Source organism: Heteronotia binoei, chromosome 13 (genome assembly GCF_032191835.1).
Source record: "Heteronotia binoei isolate CCM8104 ecotype False Entrance Well chromosome 13, APGP_CSIRO_Hbin_v1, whole genome shotgun sequence".
Lineage (NCBI taxonomy): Eukaryota > Metazoa > Chordata > Lepidosauria > Squamata > Gekkonidae > Heteronotia > Heteronotia binoei.
Window position 1 is genome coordinate 17,235,756 of NC_083235.1, and position 24,322 is coordinate 17,260,077.

Sequence of the window (24,322 nt, forward strand, 5' to 3'; positions counted from 1 at the left end):
TACATTTACTTTTTTTTTTTTTTAACCCCTCTAGCTGGGCCTTTAATATCAGTCTGATTGGAGGCAACACTCAGGTCCACACAGGGCTTTTTTTGGAGCAGGATCTCCTTTGCATATTAGGCCACGCCCCCCTGATGTAGCCAATCCTCCTGGAGATTACAGTAGGCCCTGGACTAAGAGCCTCATAAGCTCTTGGAGGATTGGCTACATCAGGGGTGTGTGGCCTAATATGCAACAGAGTTCCTGCTACAAAAAAAGCCCTGGGTTCACATGTGAGAAGCTCCCACTGTCTGTTTCTGTATATTAAGCCTCTACAAGTTTGGTGCAGTGGCTTGGTGTAGTGGTTAAGAGCATGGACTGTAATCTGGGAGAACTGGGTTTGATTCCCCACTCTTCCACATGCAGCTGCTGAGTGACCTTGTGTCAGCCACAGTTCACTCAGAGCTGTTCTCTGGAGAGCAGTTCTTTCAGAGTTCTCTCAACCCCACCTACCTCACAGGGTGTCTGTTGTGGGGAGGGAAAGGAAAAGGAGATTGTAAGCCCCTCTAAGACTCCACATAAAGGAAAGGAAAGGTCCCCTGTGCAAACACCAGTCGTTTTTGACGCTGGGGTGACGCTGCTTTCACAATGTTTTAACGGCAGACCTTTTTACGGGGCGGTTTGCCATTGCCTTCCCCGGTCATTACACTTTCCTCCCAGCAAGTTGGTTATTCATTTTACCGACCTCAGAAGGATGGAAGGCTGAGTTAGCCTCGAGCCGGCTACCTGAACCAGCTTCCGCTGGGATCGAATTCAGGTCATGAGCAGAGGGCTCCGACTGTAGTGCTGCAGCTTTACCACTCTGCACCACAGGGCTCAAAAGGTAAAGGTAGTCCCCTGCGCAAGCACCAGTCGTTTTCAACTCTGGGGTGATGCTGCTTTCACAGCGTTTTCACGGCAAACTTTTTACAGGGTGGTTTGCTATTGCCTTCCCCAGTCATCTACATCCCCCCCCCCCCCCCAGCAAGCCGGGTCCTCATTTTACCGACCTCGGAAGGATGGAAGGCTGAGTCAACCTGAGCCATGTGAAGGGCAAGGTATAAATTCAATCTCCTCCTCTTCCCCACCCCAGATCTGGCTAGCCCATTATCATCAGATCTCGGAAGCTAAGCAGGGTCGGCCTTGGTCTGCATTTGGATGAGCGACTTCCAAGGGATACCAGGGTCGTGATGCGGAGACAGGCACTGGCAAAGCCACCTCTGAAGTCTCTTGCCTTGAAAACCCCAGAGGGTCACCATAAGTCTGCTGTGACTTCACGGCACATTCCACTGCCAGAAGAAGAAAAAAGAGTTTGACCGATTCCCCGCTAGCCTTATGTGGCCCTCACGCTCCTCTTCTCCACGGGGCTTCCGTCGGATTTCACACTATCTGCCCCAGGGCTGCGACAAGCTTTGCCTTTTTCGCGCGGCAGACAGAAACGGGTTTTTAGAGGATCTTGTTTCCTGCAAGAAAGAGGCGGGGTGAGTTGCGGCCTCGGAGCAGCTTTTGCGAAATCCTACGGAAGCCCCGCCGAGAAGGGGAGAGTGAGAGCGAGGCGAGGCTAGTGGGAAATCGGTCTTTGTTTTTGGACCCTGCTTTTCTCTCTGCTCACGACTTGAGTTCAATCCCAGCGGAAGCTGGTTCAGGTAGCCGGCTCCAGGTTGACTCAGCCTTCCATCCTTCCGAGGTCAGTCAAATGAGTACTCAGCTTGCTGGGGGGAAAATGTAGATGACTGGGGAAGGCAATGGCAAGCCACCCCGTAAAAAGTCTGCCGTGAAAACATTGTGAAAGCAACGTCACCCCAGAGTCGGAAACGACTGGTGCTTGCACAGGGGACCTTTCCTTTACCTTTTTTCTCTATCCTGAGGAGTCTCAAAGCAGCTTACAATCACCTTCCCTTCCTCTTCCCGCAACAGGCACCTTACCTTGTGAGGCACGTGGGACTGAGAGAGTTATGAGAGAACTGCTCTTGAAAGAACAGCCCTGAGAGAACTTGTGACTGGAACAAGGTCACCCAGCAGGCTTCATTTGGAGGAGGAGTGAGGAATCAAACCTAATTCTCCAGATCAGAGATTTTAGCCATTGTACCATGCTGGCTTCCTGCTAAGAGGACAGGACATCTTTCCTTCTGGCTGGATGGTGTTTCATGGGAAGCAGATTCTGCCTCTTTCAATGCATGGGGTGGTTGTGTCATGCAAACCACGCCCCCCCCCACACACACACCTCAAAAAAAGAGTCCATGATGTAAGTTCTTTCCCACCCCTTCTGTCTCACCTTTCTTCCCAGATGATAAAGCAAAAACCTAAAGAAAAAGAGAAGGGAAAAAAGGTAAGTGAAAGAAAATAAACTTGCGTTTCTCTACTTGCTCAAATGTGTTGGATGACCGAAGACTCGCAGGGAAACTATCACTGAGGGGTGCCTGAGGTGGTGGCCGCAACTGGACTGATTCTTGAAAACTCCAATTAATTTTGCAGTAGAAACACCTTGTGCTGCTAAGCTGCTTTGATGGCAGGCTTTTATTGGGTTGGATCAGCTTCCTTACTGAGGCAGGCTATTGCTGAGGTGGCCAAACTGGGTTAACGGATTTTATGTGGCTCTTACATTAGGCCACCCCTGGCCAAAAGCATTACAAACTGTTTGCCTAAACAGATCCCAGCAGGCAATCGGGCTGGTCTGAAGCAACAGAACAAAGCAGTAGAAGACAAGTGCACCTTTTAAGACCAACTAAATTTTATTCAGAATGTAAGCTTTCGTATGCTCTTAAGCAGACTTCATCAGACAAATGGGAATGGAAGCAGCAATACTTAATATAAGTGGGCAGTGTAGAATCATGGGAATGTTTTTAGCAGATTAAAAGAAGCACTAATAGGGACCTGTGTTTGTTAGTGTTAGGACGAAACAGGGCTGAAAAAACACTGGAGGGTGATAAAAAGCAGACTGCTGTCGTAGGTGCGAAGTGCCATAAATCTAGGTAACATTCTGGCTTTGTTAGTTTAGATAGTGGGCATGGTTTCTCAAGAGATTATAACAACCTTTATTGTTTGCCATTAGGAAAAAAGGAAGACATTAAAATACAGTGGAGGATGGGTTGGTATATGCAATAAGAGAAACAGCCAATATCCCCCATTTGAGTATGTCAATACAAAAAAACAAACTGTATTTTAATGTCTTCCTTTTTTTCTAATGGCAAACTATAATGGTTGTTATAATCTCTTGAGAAACCATGCCCTCTATTTAAACTAACAAAGCCAGAATGTTACCTAGATTTATGGTACTTTGCACCTACGACAGCAGTCTGCTTTTTATCACCCTCCGGTGTTTTTCCAGTCCTGTTTTGTCCTAACACTAACAGACACAGATCCCTATTTGTGATTCTTTTAATCTGCCAAAAACATTCCCATGATACTACTCTGCCCACTTATATTAAGTATTGCTGTTTCCATTCCCAATTGTCTGATGAAGTCTGCTTAAGAGCATACGAAAGTTTATATTCTGAATAAAACTTAGTTGGTCTTAAAAGGTGCACTTGTCTTCTACTGCTTTGTTCTATTTGCCTAAACAGTAAGGCTACAATGGCTCAATTCAGCTGTTCACTGCTGCCCTATGACGTGGGAACCTGGCAGAATGCAAATGACATACCGGGGGCATCAAGTTCCGCAGGAAGGTTTTGCCAAGTCCGTTAGAATGAGATGGGGAAGTGGTCGTTCTGGAGGTGACATCAGCTGTGGAGGAGAGACGAAAACAAACAGCCCTGAGTCACCAATTTCCAGGTAAAGGCCTTCTGAGACAAGACATTTATACTTCACCTCCTAACCCTGATTTAATGCCCTGACAGTTAGATGAAGGAAGATTTTTGTGCTCAGATTTTCTCAAGAAACGGTATTGGAACTTTCAGAATATTACACGGGATACTGCTATCCTGTCCCCTAAAGAAGAATCTGTACTTGATGCATGTTCTTATTTTTTATTTTTTGTAACAACACTGGGCTGGTAGAGTCTGAAGATCTCCTGGGATCACAACTGAATTGCAGACAACAGATCTCTCTCCCCATCCTGGAGAAAATAACTGCTTTGGAAAGTGGACTGTGTATGCCATTCTGTTCCCCTGAGGCCTCTCCGTTTACTGACAAAAGCAGCCTGGGTTGCCTAGCAACAGCCTCTGGCTAGAACTTCCCAGGCAGCAGCCATGGTCTCTGAGGAAACACTCCCAGTGGGGTCTGGCCTCCCTGGCTATTTCTGCAGCCTTCAGAGGCTGCATGTGCTGGGAGGCCTTTTGTGAGGCCGCAGTAGCTCCGCAGTCCTTTCTGAAAGTAGTTGACAGAGAGGACACAGAGAAGAGTTGGAGATGTGGCTGTCTTTGAGGTAAGATTGTTTTGGTGGTTTGTTCAACATTCCTAGGCCTACAATAGGTGGGGGCAGGGGAGTCAGCCAATGGTAGGCCAGATATGGTGACCAACGTGTGATGGGCCAATAATTTGTTCCTGCACATAATAGTCAATGACTGCGCTCGATTTGGCTACTACCACAAGAGAATTATTATTATAGATTATAATATCAGCCAACTTTGCAGAGCTGTTGGGGGGATTACAGAAATAACATTCAGTACAATAGTTCACGCAAAAGCCACTATCCTTATGCATTACCTGGAGCAGATGTGTTAACAGAGGCGTATTCACAGGCTAAACTGGGAGGTGGCCTCCTTAGGGGGCTTCCGGGCAGCGAATGGCTGGCTTGCAATCCCAAGAAGGCGTTTGGATCAATTGCTGAGCCATCCGAGACGTTATTGGCCCGAGGCTTCACCGAGGTATACAAGGGTGCATCTCCATCTTGCCGAGCCTCACCAGCGGGAGAAACCTGTCCTCCGCTTTGCCGGAACTTGTTCACTACCGCGTAGGTGTCTCCCATCTTGGGAGGCAGTTCCGGAAGGGCTGCAAGGGTGGGATCGGTGGGCACTGAAATGCTCCTGGAAGAGAGAATACCGAATCAGCCACACCTCATTGGCCAAAGAACAAACAGAGATAGTTCTGAATTTAATTTTCTCATGGAATGTATGTTTTTTATTAAATACATTTTATCCCACCCTCTCTCCAAGGAGCTCAGGAGAGTTTGCGCTGATCTCCCTTCCTCCATTTTATCCTCAACCTTACAAGTGCCGGATTAAACCCTGTGGAGGCCCCTAGGCAGACAAAATCTCAGGGGGCCCCTTGCAAAATTATCTCAGAATCGGCACGCCTGCCCCACTCCCCATGGCCCTGCTGCAGCCTGCAGGTACCTCCTCAAAAGCCCCTTTGACAAAGCTGCGGAGGAGAGGCAGAGAGAGGCAAACTTGGCAACGACGCCAGCAACAGCCACACCAGGCAAGTTGGGCAAAGGGCGGCTCAGTTGCTGGCTGTGCGTGCAGGCTGGGAGCGCTGCAAGCAGCGGGGAAACTGGGGGGGGGGGGGAGGGGAGCTGGCCTGGGGCCCCTAAAAGCGTGGAGCCCATAGGCCAGTGCCTACTTGGCCTAATTGTTAATCGAGCCCTGCAACCCTAGGAAGCAATTTAGGCTGAGATGAACTTGCAGCAGAGCATACTTGTTCAAAAGCATGGATTGGGTTCAGATTACATTGGCAATCTATAGCGATTCCCATGCTAGGGTTGCCAGATCCCTCCTGGCAACTGGCAGGGGGGACTCACCAGGGGCGGGAGGGAGGCCTAAGCCTTGAATGTGGATTTTTTTTTCCAATGGAGAATGGAAAATTCCAGCCTACCACCTCCCACTGAACTCCAGAAAATGTCCCAGGAGGACAGGGGACCCTGAAGAATGACACAAGGGGGTTGCCCGACAAGGAAGGGGGGAATAGGCTTTTTTTGTAGCAGGAACTCCTTTGCATATTAGGCATATTACATATTAGGATGTAGTCAATCCTCCAAGAGCTTACAGTAGGCCTCCCCCATCAGCTGATCAGCAAGGGGCCTTACTGATGAGGGATGCAGGCCTAGGCCAGTCAGCACAGCAATGTCACTTCCTGCATGAGCCGGAAGTGATGTCACAGCATTGCAGCAACCAGCAGCGCCCTATGCAGGGTGCCCTGCCCCTTCTGAAAGTGGCAGGGAGCAGCTGTGTACCTTCGCCGCGGAACGCGCTGTGAGGCTGCCCTAGTTCCGCCACATGTCTGACGCAGCTGGCGGAGTGACGGACAGCCCTGCGGCAGGCTCTGCGGCACAGGCACGCGGTTCCTCAGCAGCTGCTTTCACAGGTTGTCATGAACCCAGTGGGTTGCTGCCTTACACTGCCACCACTCTGGATTAATGGTCCCTTGGGAAGGCCCAGAATACCCTCCCAAACCCAACCAAAAAATGCCCCTTTAAGCCGAGGAAAAAAACCAGGCATGATGACCAGGCAGAGAACACTAAAAAAGATTAAGGTTTATTAATACAGGGATGGGTATTTGAACAAGGCAAGATGCTTAATAGATATAACAGTGGATAAAGGAAAATGAAAATAAACCCTAACGCAGCTACCTCTACTGCCCCTAGCCAAGGGGTAGGGAACGTTGGCTCTCCAGATGTTTTTTGCCTACAACTCCCATTAGCCCCAGCCATTGGCCATGCTGGCTGGGGCTGATGGGAGTTGTAGGCAAAAAACATCTGGAGAGCCAACGTTCTCTACCCCTGCCCTAGCCTGTTAGTTGTCAGGGCCCACAGCCCTTTCCCCCAGGCTGACTGCCTGTGACGCACTCTATCCTTCTCTCAGCCACAGACTGTCCTCCCAGCCTGACTCTGTGAGAGAAAAGAACGCAGTTCCACAGCTCACAAAGTTTATGTATCCATCTCCTCATATAATCCCTGGACACTGATTGGTTACAGTGGGTGCCAAGCATTGTGGAGATTGTAAACTGTGTCTGCTTTCTGCTCCCACACTGGTCTTTAGGCCCAGGCCTCCCTAGGCCTTGTCTCTCAGTGCTGCACAGATCATGACACAGGTATTTCCCTCACCACAGAAGCAAGGGCGTGTGGGAGGGCCATTCCAGCACCCTCCTGGGGCTCGCACTAGCACCTTTGCCAAGGCCATGCCCCAGGCAGCCTCCTGGTTTGCCTAGTCCAAGGACTGGCCCTGGCAGCACCATTCTGGTATCTGGGCAAATACTCTATAGTAGAAGCTATTTTTCCCATAGAGGTTTTGTTCAGATACCAGAGTGTCACTGCAACGCTGGCGATGAAATTCTTCCCTGCTCCTCCAGACCGGGGAACTGCATTGTTCAATGGATCAAGGAGGCGTTTCCTGTTTTGTGGGAACTCTGCATCTGGTGCTCTCATTCTCTAGCCTGCCTGCGCCACCCCAAATCTAGTCTCAGCCTTATCTCCACTGTTTATGCCTCGAAACCAGGGGTCCCCACATGCTGCCCGGGAGTACCATCTGATACTTTTCCTGGGGCCCGTCAAGTGTTTTTGGAAAGGGGCGGAGCCACATGGGGCTCTCGTCCAGCAAATGTTGACAACCTCCGACAAAAAGGGATCACAGTTCATATAACAAGCAATAAGAGCAACAAATACTGTGATGTACTGGCTAACAATGTTTAGTAAAACAATTGAAGAAAAACCCTTTTAAACCACATAATCCAGGGGTGACCAATGGTAGCTCTCCAGATGTTTTTTGCCTACAACTCCCATCAGCCCCAGCCAGCATGGCCATTGGCTGGAGCTAATGGGAGTTGTAGGCAAAAAACATCTGGAGAGCTACCATTGGCCACCCCTGATTTATAATCTTTTTCTACTGCACTAGAAATGTCCATTCGCATAACAATATTACAACACAGGTCCATTCTCACAGTGCAATATTACGAGAAAGGTCCTATGAGCGCCCGGATATAGGCTCATTTAATCAATGAACTTCCTCAGGAGTCGAACAAAGTAGGAGTCAAGTTGACCTTTAAGGCCAACACGGCTGCCCACTTGGATTCCTCCGGAGTAGTCCTTCCTATTTCTTCCAGGGTTACCAGCCTCTTGTAACAACCCCATGTTAACGCTCTTCTGCAACATCTTTTACTTCAAGTTCTCTCATCCACTTAGGTGGTGGCTGGAGATCTGGGATTACAATTCATCTTCAGACGACAGAGACCAGTTCACTTGGAGTAAATGGCCCCTTTGGAAGGTGGACTCTATGAAGTCCAGTTGAAGCCCTTCCCCTCCCCAAACCCCATGCTCTTCAGGCTCCACCTCCACAACCTTCAGATATTTTCCAACCTGCAACTGGCATCCCTATTTACTGATGAGCCATAGTTTCACGTATTCAAATCATAAAGAGGGCCCGTTTGCGGAGGGCAGGATAGAAGTGCAATAAATAAATAGATAATAATTGCCCAAACCCTCCAAACAAGCATTATACCAACTGTAAAATGCCAACATACATAACCAGCTGCCGGGGAGGGGTGGGGGTGGAATCATGTTTTTACTACTCAAAAGGATTTTTGGGATAAGAAACCATTTAAGAACCTTCTTAAAACTGCCCCAAAGTCATGCCAACTGGACCTTCCTGTTCAGGAGCTGCTGCAACTCAGGGGCCGCTACAGGAGAGGCCCTGTTTTTCTATAAAACCCTGTTCTGCATCGGCTAATCATCCCAAAAGCTCCATTCCTAAACCCCTTCTTTTACCGTAGGATGGTGTTTCGTTTGAGCAGGGGCACCGCTGGGTGTCGGAAGGAGAGGACGTCGTCATACAGAGGAAGACAGTTCTGTGCAGAAACGGAAGAGAAGGAGGGAAGTGAGGGATGTTCAAGACCAACACAGCTGTTGAGACTTCCGGGTGCAGGAAGGGTGTGCCCCGATGCAGTACTCATTAACCCTGAACATCCTAGGGAGAGAGAATGAGGCAGCAAGCCTACGAAGGTCGACTCAGAAGTAAATTCCATGTTCTCCAGTGGGGATTACCCCCACGATGGCAGGCTGAGAGCTCCAGATCGTAACTCCTGATAAGCGTCCGTTTGTTCATTATCTCCTTCTGAATTTAGCGAGATGGTTTCAGAGGGTAGCCAGGGCTTTTTTTTTTTTGTAGCAGGAACTCCTTTGCCTATTAGGCCGCACCCCCCTGACGTAGCCAATCCTCATAGAGCTTACAGTAGGCCCTGTACTAAGAGCCCTGCAAGCTCTTGGAGGATTGGCTACATAAGAGGGGTTTGGTCTAATATGCAAAGGAGTTCTTGCTACAAAAAAAAAAGCCCTGAGGGTGAGCTATGCTGGTCTTAGGGGGGACACTGATTACAAGTTATTAAATTTTCACACAGTTTTGCAGCGGATGATTGGCTCCGTGACGTTGTCCCCCCCGCTGTCATCTTTGCACGGATTTTTAGCCAATGTACGCCTTTTTATCCTCAGCTCTGCGACGTTTTTCACTGTTGAACTCAAATAATACCTTTATTATGGCAGAGTTTTACACACGCATTATAGTCAAGGTTACCAACGACCTCTGTACTTCTTTCAATTTGAATAACCACCTGAATTTGCCTCGGCGGTGACTCTACTGTTTTTAATTGCCTTACCGAGGGGACATAAAATGATATCCAGTCATAAGGAACTAGCAGAAAAGGCGCTAACCATACAGCAGGTTCCCTGTTCCCTTTCTTTCCTTACACAAAGGAGGCAGGGCTGTTGTTCTTGTGGAAGAGGATGTGAAGCAGAGGCATTTGTAATGCAAGTAAGCACTCTGGCCAGTTCTCCTTTTAAGAAGCACAAACTGCTTTTAAAAAGTAAAAGGTAGTCCCCTGTGCACGCACCAGTCATTTCTCTGAGGTGACGTTGCTTTCACAATGTTTTCTTGGCAGACTTTTTATGGGGTGGTTTGCCATTGCCAAAAAGAGCCCCGTGGCGCAGAGTGTTAAAGCTGCAGTACTGCAGTCCTAAGCTCTGCTCATGACCTGAGTTCGATCCCCGGCGGAAGCTGGGTTTTTAGGTAGCCAGCTCCAGGTTGACTCAGCCTTCCATCCTTCTGAAGTTGGTAAAATGAGTACCCAGCTTGCTGGGGGGAAAGTGTAGATGACTGGGGAAGGCAATGGCAAACCACCCCGTAAAAAGCCTGCCGTGGAAACGTTGTGAAAGCAGTGTCACCCCAGAGTCGGAAATGACTGGTGCTTGCACAGGGGACCTTTCCCTTGCCATTGCCTTCCCCAGTCATTTACACTTTCCCCCCAGCAAGCTGGGGACTCATTTTACTGACCTCGGAAGGATGGAAGGCTGAGTCAACCTAGAGCTGGCTCCCTGAACCCAGCTTCTGCCAGGGATCGAACTCAGGTCGTGAGCAGAGCTTAGTATTGCAGTACTGCAGCTTTACCACTCTGTGCCATGGGGCTCTTTTACAAACTGCTTTTAAGACTCATCAAACATCCTTGCGGTAACTCAAAGACAGAAAACATTTAAAATGTAGCTCCGAGTTCACTTCATCAGGTGCCAAACGCTCACTTAAAGTGGTTAGTTCTATATACCTTGACCACACAGAAAAAGAAATCGTGATTGTCAAAAACCAAACCAACCAAAATTTCTTTTCTCTGTACACTTAGGGTTTATGTACCTGCTCTCTTAGATAGGGCTGCCCACTCCAGGTTGGGAAATAACTGGCAATTTGGGAGGTGGGGCCTGAGGTAATGCCATAGAGCCCGCCTCCCAAAGTGGCCGTTTCCTCCATGTGACCTGATCTCGCCAGGAAATCTCTAGACACCACTTGGAGTTTGGCAACACTACCCTTAGACTTTGGCAAAATCTCCAAATATTTCCCAACCCAGAATTGGCAGTCCCTTTGGGTGCCATCAGAGATATGCTGGAAGCTCCTAGAGGTAGAGCTCCAGTCCAGGGACAGCCTGAAGGCACAAAACACAGCCCCCACTCTGAAATTCTGTAGGCTTCATTACCTTGACTTTAACGATATGCTCAGAGGGAAAGGAAAGGCCCCCTGTGCAAGCACCAGTCATTTCCAACTCTGGGGTGACGTTGCTTTTACGACGTTTTCACGGCAGACTTTTTACGGGGTGGTTTGCCATTGCCTTCCCCAGTCATCTACGCTTTCCCCCCAGCAAGCTTGGTACTCATTTGACCGACCTCAGAAGGATGGAAGGCTGAGTCAACCTCGAGCCGGCTACCTGAAAACCCAGCTTCCACCGGGGATCGAACTCAGGTCGTGAGCAGAGCTTAGGACTGCAGTACTGCAGCTTTAACACTCTGTGTCACGGGGCTCTTGCTATGCTCAGAGATTCCCTCTTTAATTCTAGCTTCATGAGCTGCAAACTTGGGGATAAAGCCAGTTCGGAGTTGAACTCAAGCTCCAATTAATGGCAGTTGTTACCTCTGGGGTAACAGCCTGGAAAATCTACAACCACTGTTGTTACCATTCCTCACAGTCTTCTGTATATGACAGGCTTTCTTTTTATTTATTTCAGGGCTTTTAATGAATTGACTTTGACATGGCCCATCTGCCTAAAACTAAGTTCCCATGGGAACTGGCTTCATCGTACGCTGTATTCTTGGCCTGTCTTCCACGCAGACTAAAAATATTTCCAGCACAGGCGGAAGGCGTAGCAGAGAGCATAGCAAACTGTGTTCTCCCCTAGCCGCCCCCCCCCCCCTTTCAGACCTTCCCATCTGCCCATCCATCCTTCCATCTGTCTACCCATCTGGGCGTCCTACTCTCTAGATCAACTCAAGCCAATCCCAATAGGCCAGCTGGGGATGGCGGACGGGGGGAAATTGTTCAAATAATGAAGGATAGATGCTATGACAAGCTGGTTTACAAAAAATTCAGAGTGGCTCACCAGCTGCCCTTCCCTCTCACTGTGTCCCACCTAACCCCATAGCAAGGAAGCAAGGGGGAGACTTTCAAATATCTAGGGTTGCCAACAATCTAGGTGAATAACAACCAAAAAGGGGACTGCCAAGCTCCCTCTGTGGGCTGGGGATCCCCTGGTCTGAAGGGCCCCAACCCACCGGCAGGGAGCAAGCTGCCAGGGGGATTCCCACCCCCAAAGAGCCCTGTCGCTGCATGACGTGCCCTGTGCGATGATATCACCCAGAAGTGATGTCTAGGAATCATGGTAAAACTCTGTTACCATAGAGTTTTATTGCGAGTCCTAGAGCGTCCCCTGCGTGATGCTCTAGGAATTGCAGCAAATTCCTATGGTACCATAGAATTTTGTCGCAAGTCCTAGAGCGTCCCCAGTGCAATGACGTCAGTTCCAGGTGACATCATTACGTCCTGCGTGCTTTGTGTGCAAGAGAGAACAGTCCCAAGCTGCAGCGGTGGAGGGATTTGGCAACTCTTAGGGGACCACAGTACGAAGTACACAAAATAGAAAAAAGCACCATGCTAAATCACACTACCATGTAATTTTAATGAACCTCTATTGAAAAATTTATACTTGACTTTTTCAGTCTGTTATATTATTGTAGTCTTTTGATAACATTTATCCAACAATAACTACATTAAATAAAACTCACGTTTTCCTGTACTTCCCCACAATGTGGACAAATTGCTGTAGAACCATCAGCCACCTACAATTCCTTAACAACTTGGAATGACTTGTCATATAGCTAGCAACTAAATTCCAGCCTGCAGCCACTGTGGCCAGACCTGCCTGTCCCGCATTGGTCTTGTCAGCCACCAGCGAGCCTGCAACAGACGTGGACTGCTGCACCTTTCTTAAATCTTCGTTCGCGAAGTCAAGCCGAGAGAGAGAAATTCCAGTAGATAAACTGTAGAGTTGAAAGTCCTTAACTTACCATTGACAACTGATTCGAGTAAGTAAAATATAACTGTGGCTTGACTCGACTGTACTTTCAGTTGGAACGAAGGTCCTTCAGCATTCAACCTTTGTGCCAGCATTTTAGTTGCTAGCTGTATGACAAGGATTTTCCATTCTAAAGTCATGAAGGAATCGAATAATGCAACTTGGGGTTCTACAGAACGTTGTCCACATTGTGGGGAAGTGCAGGAAAAATGTGAGTTTTGTTTCATTTGGTTATTGTTGGATAAAAGTCATCAAAAGACAATATTAATATAATAGGCTAATGAAAAGAGTATAAATTTTACAACAGAACAAGGGTGGCCAAACTGTGGCTCGGGAGCCACATGTGGCTCTTTCACACATATTGTGTAGATCTTGAAGCCCCCACCGCCCCATCAGATGACTTGGAGAAGGCATTCTCTTTCAATCTCTTTTCCAAGCCGAACCAGCAGGTGGCTTGGAGAATGCATTTAAAGTTAAAGTTGCTTTCTTTCCACCTCCCCCCTCCCTCCCTTCCCTCAAATATGATGTTCATGTCCTGCAGCTCTCAAACATCTGACATTTATTCTACGTGGCTCTTACATTAAGCAAACTTGCCCACCTGTGCAATATAGGTTCATTAAAACATCTAAGTGAGGCCTGAAGAGCTCCTGGAATTACAACAGATCTTCAGATGACAAAAATCAGTTCTCCTGCAGAGAACGGCAGCTTTGGAGGGTGGAGTCTATGGAATTCTACTGCCCCCAAGTCCGGTCCCTCGACAAACCCCACCCTCCCCAGGCTCCGCCCCCTAAATCTCCAATTATTTCCCAACCTACGGTTGGCAGCCCTGTGAAATACCACTGACTGGACCGCTGTCTTGCCCTGCACCCTTCAGCTCCCAGTTCCAGTCCCGTAAGAACTACCTTGCAGCGGAAGAGCCACTCCGTTCTTGCCAAACACGGTATCAGGGTTACAAAGCCGAAACTCGGCAGGAATGCTGTGCGCTGTGTTTATGAGGAAGTGAGATTGTAAGAAAGGCACTTCCTCAAAACTTCTGCAAAAGAGACATGTGTGTTGGGGGGGGGGGGGAGGGAGGGAGAAGCTTGCCTTTCTGTAGAGTTGCCAACCTTCAGGTGGGGCTCGGAGCTCTCCTAGAATTACAAATGAGCTCCAAAGTTCAGTTCCCTTTGCAGAAAATGGCAATCCAAGTGGATTCAATAGCATTATACTCCCCTAAGAGGTCCCTCCTCTAAGCCCACCCCCCAGCCCCGCTCAGACGCCACGCCCCAGATCTTTAAGAACCTCCCAACCCAGTCTTGACAACCCTAATATAGGGATTTTTAAAGGTTGCCATCTCCCAGATGGGACTTGGGAAATGCCCTGTAATTATAGCTCATCTTCAGACATTATTAGTTCCCCTGGAGAAAATGGATGCTTTGGAGGGTGGGCTCTGTAGCAGGTCCCTGTCCTTCCCAGGCCCCATCCCCAAATCTCCAGGAGTTTCCCATACTGGATCTTGGCAACCCCAGGGCTTTTTTTGTAGTAGGAGCTCCTTTGCTCATTAGGCCACGCATCCTCCAAAAGCTTACAGGGCTCTTAGCAAAGGGCCTACTGTAAGTTCCAGGAGGACTGGCTACAGCAGGGGGTGTGGCCTAATATGCAAAGGAGTCCCTGCAACAAAAGAAAAGCCCTGGGCAACCCTAACCCCCATCCCTCACTGGTGGTGGCCTGGGGGAACCGGCAAGCCTAAGCTAGCGGGATGCTTCCCCTCTGGTTTTCAGAGATTCCACAAAACATTATGCTTCTTAGCATGACTCCCGGGCAAAGTTCCCTGTAAGCTGTGGAGTTGTGAGCCAAAATTCCACTTTGTGAGCTACTGGCACAGAAGCTGTGAGCTGCTGCATAAATTCGTTTGCTCTGGGGCCATTTTTCCTGAGCTAAGTAAGACAAAAATGTGTAAGCCAGAGGCTTGACAATTGTTTGCTAGCTCACACAAACCCAACTGAGAGGGGACACTGCTCCTGGGTATCTTGCTGCTTCCCCCTTCCATCCAGCTTAAAGATTTGTGGTGGCTGAAGGCAAAGCATCTACGTGGAGGGAGAGAGGAAAAAGTACGGCTTCCAACCAATGCTCCCTCTAAGCTGTGGGGTCTTGTGAACAAACATTCTATGTTGCGAGCTACTGGCATTAAAGTTGTGAGCTAGTGCATAAATTAGTTTGCTCCGGGGTCATTGTTCTTGAGCTAAGACAAAAATGTGTGAGCTGGAGGCTAAAAAACTGTGAGCTAGCTCACGCCAACTCAACTGAGAGGGAACACTGCTTCCAACCTCTAGGAAGGAAGTGTTTTCTTCCTTGGAGGTTTTTAAACAGGCTGGATGGCCATCTGACAGCAATGAAGATCCTGTGAATTTAGGGGGAAGTGTTTGTGAGTTTCCTGCATTGTGCAGGGGGGTTGGACTAGGTAGGTATAAAAACAAGACAGGTAGAGCATGGAGCGATTATTGTGGAACAAAAGACTCTTATAATAGCACAGTGTCACAGCCAAGACATTCTTAGAGCTTGAAAGACAATTATTTGTATTGCAATGATTATTATCGAGACACGAACGTTCAAAAAATACAGAACATTCACAATACGATCAAAAATGCTTAGGAACAGATGTGGGAATCACCAAAATGTCAGCCTTTCAAAAGTTGAAACGTATTCCAAATGCAATATATCAATAAGAAGTATATATTTATGAGCAGCAGTGTTCCCTGTAAGCTGAGTTAGCGTGAGCTAGCTCACAGATTTTTAACCTCCAGCTCTTAGCTCAGGATGAGCCCAGAGCATACTAATTTATGCAGTAGCTCACAGCTTTAATGCCAGCAGCTTACAACTTTCATGCCAGCTCACAAAGTAGAATTTTTGCTCACAAGACTCTGCAGCTTAGAGGGAACACTGATGAGCAGGGCTTTTTTGGGTAGAAAAAGCCCAGCAGGAACTTATTTGCATATTAGGCCACACCCCCTGACACCAAGCCAGCCAGAACTGCATTCCTGCTTTTAAAAAGCCCTGGGTCTACTCCAGAAATGCTTTTCATAGCTTACGAATCTGGGTCATGCACACAATAAGAGAGATGACAAGTACAGTAGTTTTCTTCCTTGGAGGTTTTTAAACAGGCTGGATGGCCATCTGACAGCAATGAAGATCCTGTGAATTTAGGGGGAAGTGTTTGTGAGTTTCCTGCATTGTGCAGGGGGGTGGACTAGATGACCCTAGAGGCCCCTTCCAGCTCTATGATTCTATGTTCTTTTAAGGTTAGTTAAAAATCTTGAACTTTCTTTCCCCCAAGTAAATCACAGCTTTTAAAAAAGAGCTTCCTCTGTTTCGAAGTGTGGAAGGAAGAGCCAGCAGACACTAGCTTTATTCTGCCCAGCTAGTGGCGATAAGGTTTTCAGCTCTGGAAATACTAGGAGTTTTGGAGGATGGTGCTAGGGTTGCCAGCCCTCAGGTCTCAGCAGGGGTTCCCCCGCTTTTGGGAGTTTCAATCTGCCACTAGCCAGCAGGGAAAACCCCACCCCAAAACACGGACATCACTGTGTGACATCACTTCCCGGTGATGTCAATGTACTGAGAATGTTGTGTGGTGATGCTGGTTTTTTGGGCAAACTCTATGGTTTTGCAGCCAAAAAACCATGGAGTTTTGCCCCAAACTAGAGTGGTGTGTGTTATGCTGCCAGCACAATGGTGTCATCGCATCAAGGACGCCACACATGACGTCCCACCCACCCCCAGAACGACCCCGAAACCTCCCTGCCATGATGGCAAGGGGACCTGGCATACTTGGTGAAGCCTAACCAGCTGTCGCCTGGAAATGAGCTGTAAGCCCAGGAGAGCTTCAGTGGCCCCCTGGAAGTTGGCAACAACACTGGCTGTGGATACATATTCATAAGCCAATTTCCAGGTCGTCCAGGAACAGAAGAAGACAGGAAATGGAACAGAATGGCCCACTGAGGGAAAAATAACAAGCCAGCTTCGCACAGCTAAAGAGGCAAGTGGCCAAGATTAAGGAGAATAAACCAATTCAGGGGGTGTTTCCACGAGCTGAATTAGGTAACACTGCCCCTCTGTGGAAAGCACTAGAATAGGCCCGGTGCTTCTTTTCATTCTGGCTCTTACCTCCTTGAGGTTTTCGTAGTTTGGGACAGAGATGCCCAAGTTAGTCCGGAATATTTCTATGACCGCACGATATACAAACTCGTACTGCTCCTGCCAAGAAGAAAAGACTATGGATTTGACAAGGAAGCTGCCATTTGTCTCCACATAAAAACCTGTGCTCAAGGTTTCCCTGACATCTAGTGTCATACAGAATCTGTAGATGCTTGTTTATAGAAAAGTGGTGTATCTCTTAGAGTTGCCAACTGCCTGGAGGAAAAAAAGTCCTCTCTCTTTAACAGACACTTAATGGAATTTTTTTCACCCCAGGATGTGTTATTTAACCACCCTCCATGCCAAGAAAAGATTCACTGGCCATTTCTATACATTAAACCTCTGCTAAAGAGTCAGGACATTGTCCTCTAGTTCTGTTGGTAACCCTAATCACAGTGTGTCCCACTGAATTATATGAGAAAAAGTCAAGAGTGCCCAGGAGACCAGGAGCCGGGGGTGGGGTGGGGGGTTGGCATGATCCTGAAGCCAATAGAGCCAAGCAATATGTATCCCCGACTCAGAGGTCCCTCTGAGTAAATTCTCTTTATATATTTTTTTGAAACACATAATATGTAAATCTCCTCCCTCCCCCCAAAATAAAATGCTTATTTAAAATCCTTATTCAAATCTATTATTTCAGATCCAGGGTAGTACTTCAGGTTTCACTTATTTTGTGGAGAAGTTCAAACCCCCAAATTATAGGGTTGCTGACCTCCAGATGGCACCTGGAGATCTCCCGCTATTACAACTGATCTTCAGATGACCAAGACCTTCCCCTGGAGAAAATGGCTGCTTTGAAGATAGGACTCCATAGGGACACAAAAAGTGTCTCCAAAACACCTTCAAAAATGGCACTGTGTTCACAAAAGGCTCAAGGCCTTGTGAGCGTAATGCCGTTTTTGACGTTGTTTTGGAGACACTTTTTGTGCCCCTATGCATTTGAGATATTCTTGCGGTCACGGAACACAGTGGAATCATTATTGCTAATCGTTTTTGAACTGGATGTCTTTTATAAATTGTTTTCAATGGAGCACCCCATGCTAGAAGCAGGGCTGCCAAGCCCCCGGTCCGGGCGAGGAATCCCCCGCCTGGGAGGTTCCCAACCCATCGCCCCACATCGGGCCGGCGGGGGGAAACCCTCCCTACATCACTGGCGCAATGATGTCACCCAGAAGTGATGTCATCAAAATGGCAGCACCTGTGTGGGGCTGCTCTAGGCGTTTCCGGGAAAACTCTATGGTTTCCCCCAGACCTCTAGCCATTTGGGAGGGAAAACTCTTTGGTACACGGCCTTGAGCTTATTGTGAGCATAGTGCCATTTTTGACATTGTTTCGGAGACACTTTTTGTGTCCCTATAGAGTCCTCTCTCCGAAGCAGCCATTTTCCCCAGGGGAAGATCTTGGTCATCTGAAGATCAATTGTAATAGCAGGAGATCTCCAGGTGCCATCTGGAGGTCTGCAACCCTATAATTTGGGGATCTGAACTTCTCCACTGAATCAGTGAGACCTGAAGTACATTTTGATGACGTCACTTCTAGGTGACGTCATTGCGGAGCATGCGCAAAGCGAGCGTGAAAGTCCCCCACTATGGGAAGCGGGGGACTTGGCAACCCTAGCTAGAAGAGTGATCGAAGCAGGATTTGTCAAGTCAACTTCTTGTACATTGGGACTCTGTGTTCAAATTCATATTGTACCCTGCACTTTTAAGTGCTTTTGTTGTAAAGTTCATATTGTCTTTGTACTACAATTTTGTCATTTGGTCACTATAACCTGCTAGTTGTATACATTTTTTAACTTGTTGTGACCTCTCTCCTGCTTTCCCACCTGGAGGCTGGCAACCTTAATTCGAAGAAGAAGAAGAATTGCAGATTTATACCCCACCCTTCTCCCTGAATCCGAGACTCAGAGTGGCTTACAATCTCCTTCCCCCACAACGGACACCCTGTGAGGTGGGTGGGGCTGAGAGAGCTCTTACAGCAGCTGCCCTTTCAAGGACAACGCCTTCGAGAGCTCTGGCTAACCCAAGGCCATTCCAGCAGGTGCAAGTGGAGGAGTGGAGAATCAAACCCGGTTCTCCCAGATAAGAGTCCACGCAGTTAACTACTACACCAAATTGGCTCTCACTGAAGAACCATTGAAGTTTGCTGGGTGACCCTGAGCCAGTCACCCTCTCTCAGCCTAACCTACCTCACAGGGTTGTGAGTAGTAAGGAATGATGTTGCAAACTACTCTGGCTCCTTACTGGGGGCAAAAAGCAAGGTATGAATATTTAAATAACAAGAAAGATGAGAGGCTCTGCCTCACTTCTGTCCCCCAGTACTGAGAATCAAGTGGGCCGGCAGAACTGCATGGAAGGGACACAACACAACAAAGGGTGTTAAATACAGCAGAGCAGGAATAAGGAAGGAAGTGAAGCCTGTGGACTCACCTGGGTCTGAACGGCAGCCGGCCGCTGCTTCCTCATTTCTAGGATGACATCAAAAATGCTGAAGTGTGGAGGGATTCTCTGAAAAACAGGAGAGAACGTGGCACTAAAGGGAGCCTCCAGGGGAGCACTGGCAAAGTTAGGATTTTAGTTAGGGTCTCTTCATTTCCCCCTCTGTTTTACTAGCCCTCAATTTATTAAAGTTCCCCATGGCTCATGCGAGGGGGTCCTGAAGGAGTGGTTGTGAGAACGCGAGGGCAAAGAAAATAGGAAAGTTTTCCTGGGAACCAACCTCCTGGAGACTAATATCTTCTACAAAAAAAAAAAAAGAAGCCCAGCAGGAACATCTGCATATTAGGCCACACCAGGGGTGGAATTCTAGCAGGAGCTCCTTTGCATATTAGGCCACACCTAAGCTCTTAAAGGATTGGTTACCTCAGGGGTGTGTGGCCTAATATGCAAAGGAGCTCTTGGAGGATTGGTTACCTCAGGGGTGTGTGGCCTAATATGCAAAGGAGCTCTTGCTACAATTCCACCCCTGAGCCACACCCCATAATGTCACCATTGTTTCACACAGGGCTTTTTTTTGTAGAAAACACCCACAGGAGTTCATTTGCATCTTAGGCCACACACCTTAGGCCACACCAAGCCAGCTGGAACTGTGTTCCTGTGCGTTCCTGCTCAAAAAAAGTGCTGATCTTCCCCCTAGGTTTTTGGGTGTTTTTTTGCAATACCAAAGCAAATACCAAAGCCCTAACCCAGATGGCCCAGGCTATCCTGATCTTGTCAGATCTGGGAAGCTCAGCCCTTGCTAGTATTTGGATGGGAGACCACCAAGGAAGTCCAGGGTCACTACACAGAAGCAGATAATGGCAAACCAGTTCTGAATGTCTCTTGCCTTGATAGGGTTGCCATAAGCAACCATAAGCAGGCTGGTTTCACGATAGGGCTCTCCAGGGTCTCAAGCTGAGGTTTTTCATGCCTATTTGCCTGGACCCTTTTTAGTTGGAGATGCCAGGGATTGAACCTGGGACCTTCTGCTTACCAAGCAGATGCTCTACCACTGAGCTACCGTCCCTTCCAAAGAAAACCTTCGTAGAAACTGTCTTCCAGAGCAGCCATTTTCTCCAGGGGATCAGATCTATATTGTCTGGAGATCTGATGTAATTCCTGGATGTATTCCAGCATAGTGCCCAATAAAGAAAGATTCCTAAGTGCAATTAATGGACCTCTGTTGATGTATATACAAAGAGTATTGGAAGGAAGAACCTTGTTTCTTTGTTTTTGAGAGGTTTACGTGTTGAGTAAAAACTTGAACTCCTGTCTAATTTCATTGTGACTATATAATCTAGGATAACTATACATTTTGACTATTTATTTAAATTGCTGTTGTAGTGCTGTTGCAACCACAGGATGTATTGCTGTGATCGATCTTCAGGAGGTTGGCAATCCTACCCAGAATTCCCCCCCTCCTCTCCCAATTTGCAGGAACGGATCTGACTTGCAAGTCCAAAGTGACATCAAAACTTGAGTTTATGTGCGGGTGATCCATTCATACGCTCCCCCTCCTGAAACAGGGCTGGAAATATATGCTAAGACAGGGCAGCTGTCGGAGCCCAAGGCTTCTGGCAGGCCCCACTGCTGTTAATCCTTAGCTCCACTATGCTCTTAGCTACACAGACTGCCCAGTACCACTGGGGAAAGGGCTGCAGGCAGTGGTGAGTGTGGGCAGTGAGAGATCTCACAATAGGCTTCCCAATAGGGGGGAGGGACGGTGGCTCAGTGGTAGAGCATCTGCTTGGGAAGCAGAAGGTCCCAGGTTCAATCCCTGGCATCTCCAAAAAAGGGTCCAAGCAAATAGGTGTGAAAAACCTCAGCTTGAGACTCTGGAGAGCTGCTGCCGGTCTGAGTAGACAAGACTGACTTTGATGGACCAAAGGTCTGTTTCAGTATAAGGCAGCTTCATATGTTCATATGTTCAATCCCCAGGTCCCAGCGGGGGATCCCCCGTTTTTACAGGCTTCTCCCCGCCCCCAGTCAGATGGTTGGTGGGGGAAGCCCCGCCCCCCACAATCACCATGTAGTTTTAGAGCTCCTGCAGGTCCGTTTTTAAAATATGTGCTTTTAAGGCTGAGCAGGAAGCAGGAAACAGGAAGGGCTTTGGAGAACTGCTCCTCCCTTTGTTTTGCTTTCGTTTTCAGGTCAAGTAAAGTTCTGCAGGAAGGAGACCTAGTAAGTATTTGGGTGTGTGAGAGAGGGAGGGGGCAGGGGATTCCCTGGTTTGGAGGTCCTCCCCCCCTTTAGAAAGCATGTGGGGGGAAATGTCTACTGGGCACTCTATTATTTCCTATGGAGAACGATTCCCATAGGGAATAATGGGGAATTGATCCGCGGGTATTGGAGGCTCTGGGGGGCTATGTTTTGAGGTAGAGGCACCAATTTTTTAGTATAGCATCTAGTGCCTCTCCCCAAAATACCCCCCAAGTTTCAAAACGATTGGACCAGGGGGTCCAATTCTATGAGCCCCAAAAGATGGTGCCCCTATCCTTCATTATTTCCTATGGAAGAAAGGCATTTTAAAAGGTGTGCTGTCCCTTTAATTGTGATGGCCAGAACTCCCTTGGAGTTCAATTATGCTTGCCACACCCTTGTTCCTGGCTCCACCCCCAAAGTCTCCTGGCTCCACCCCCAAAGTCCCCAGATATTTCTTGAATTGGACTTGGCAACCCTAGCTCACACGCGGGCCTGGCCAGGACACACAGAAGAAGAAGAAATTGGATTTATACCCTGCCCTTCACTCTGAATCTCAGAGTCTCAGAGCGACTTACAATCTCCTTTCCCTTCCTTCCCCACAAGAGACGCCCTGTGAGGTGGGTGGGGCTGAGAGAGCTCTCACAGAAACTGCCCTTTCAAGGACAGCTCTGCATGAGCTATGGCTGACCCAGGGCCATTCCAGCAGCTGCAAGTGGAGGAGTGGGGAATCAAACCTGGTTCTCCCAGATAAGAGTCCATGCACTTAACTACAGCACCAAACAGGCAGGTAGGAGGCATGCAGCGGGTAGGAGGGAAGGAGGATGTCTGTGGTGGTCTGGTTTTGGGCGGAAGGGGAAGGAGGGCTCTGGGAACTCTCGGCCCATGATCCCTCAAAACCTGGAGCCATCCCTGTCCTGAAGTGTGTTCCAGCACACTTCCTGTCATGTGTGATGTGACGTCGCTAGTGCAAGCTTTGCAAGATGGTACATGCTTGTTTGCCGGCCTAATCATCACCAGATCTAAAGCACTCGGAGATCGAACCAGCTTCACCCTGCAGACATTTCTTCCTTTTTCAGTGAGCCGCCGCAGATCGGGAGGCTGCAGATACCTGTTTCAGCAGCAGCTGCCGGATGTAGTCCAACGTGCAGATCACACCCGTTCGGCCGCAGCCTGCGCTGCAAAACGGAGAGGACGAGAGGAGTGAGAAAGATGGTCCATTGAAATGACTGATCAGAACGGTAATGCAAACAACAGAAGTTCTCCCTCTAATGAGAGAGCAAGCGGGCAGTTTGTTTGGCTCGGAGGGCCGCGTTACAAAAATGCCGCATTAAGAGAGCCGCAGATAATTTGTGTCAGGGCTTTTTTTGTAGGAGAAGCCCAGCAGGAACTCATTTGCATATTAGGCCCCTAACGCCAAGCCAGTCAGAACTGTGTTCTGTGTTCCTGCTCACAAAAAGCCCTGATTTGTGTGCTTTAGTAACATGAAGTTGATATTTTTTTAATCCAGAAAGAATCAGATTACTGAAAATACAAATTATCCATTAAATCAGGGCTTTTTTTGAACAGGAACTTCTTTGCATGTTAGGCCGCACCTCCCTGATGTAGCCAATCCTCCAAGAGCTTACAGGGCTCTTAGGACAGGGCCTACTGTAAGCTCCGGGAGGATTGGCTACCTCAGGGGTGTGTAGCCTAATATGCAAAGGAGTTCCTGATACAAAAAAAAAGCCCTGGTAACAGGCGTCAGTTGAATCTAGGGAGGGGCAGCCTTGGGAGGGGATATAGATTGTTCTTTAGATTGATTTACTGATTTACATTTATTGATACTCTGTCTTTCTCACCGGGGCTCTAGCTAGGTGACACAAAATAGATCTGACGCACGCTATGCGGCCTGCTTGTTGGAAACTCGTTTTCCTTCCGCTATGATCCACATAGTAGAAGACCTCAACAAGGCTGTTGACGAGAGCATGTTTTGGAGGTCATTAATTCATAGGGTCGCCCTAAATCGGAAGCAACTTGTTGGCAGTTCCCCCCACATATGCTCACGTGCGAGTGTGCGCACACCACACATACACACTGATTGGCATGTAAATAAAGCAAATATTACAAAGACACCACAAATCCCCGGTGCTTTTTCATCCCAGACCCTGAATGAATCACCCAGGAGAAGGGTGGGGCAGGTACTTACCCTTGGGGCTTTCCGGCACAGCTGTAGAAGACAGAATGGTTCAAAAGAGCTTCTGGGGAAGCTTAAGCAGGCAGTGGCTTGCCTGCTTTATTGATCTGTTTTAACTGCCTTCTAAATCAAGTCTTTTGATCTATTTGATGATAATGTGTTTCTTTTTGATGTATCGTCATCATCTGCCTCGAAATACTTCTTTACACAGAGAGTTATTAAAATGTGGCATTTGGTGCCAGTGGAGTGAGGGCCACAGAGCCAGGAGGCAACATCTGGGGAAGGCCTCAGCCTCCATGCCTCATTGTTGGCTGTCCAGAGGAACTAGCTGGCCGCCGTGTGAGACAGGATGCTGGACTAGATGGACCATTGCTCTGATCTAGAAGGGCTCTTCTTAAGAACATAAGATTAAACATATATGTTTAATCTTTTAATTGTTAAATTTAAAGTTTTTATCTATTAATGTAAATGTATAAAATGCTGTTAGCCGCCCTGAGCCGCCTAGGCGGGGAGGGCGGGATACAAATAAAAT

General features: G+C 48.0%; 1 protein-coding gene across 1 annotated transcript in view; it reads right to left on the reverse strand.

The window, feature by feature from the left end:
• PTPN18 (protein tyrosine phosphatase non-receptor type 18) overlaps window positions 1-24,322 on the reverse strand; it is a 78,785-nt gene that overhangs the window by 5,627 nt on the left and 48,836 nt on the right. The window contains exons 9-15 of the mRNA XM_060252351.1: window positions 22,726-22,792; window positions 19,368-19,445; window positions 16,909-16,998; window positions 8,654-8,733; window positions 4,663-4,982; window positions 3,659-3,741; window positions 2,294-2,321 (exon numbers count right to left, since the gene is read on the reverse strand). Coding sequence (XP_060108334.1) covers window positions 2,294-2,321; window positions 3,659-3,741; window positions 4,663-4,982; window positions 8,654-8,733; window positions 16,909-16,998; window positions 19,368-19,445; window positions 22,726-22,792 — 746 coding nt within the window. The remainder of the gene's footprint in view (window positions 1-2,293; window positions 2,322-3,658; window positions 3,742-4,662; window positions 4,983-8,653; window positions 8,734-16,908; window positions 16,999-19,367; window positions 19,446-22,725; window positions 22,793-24,322) is intronic.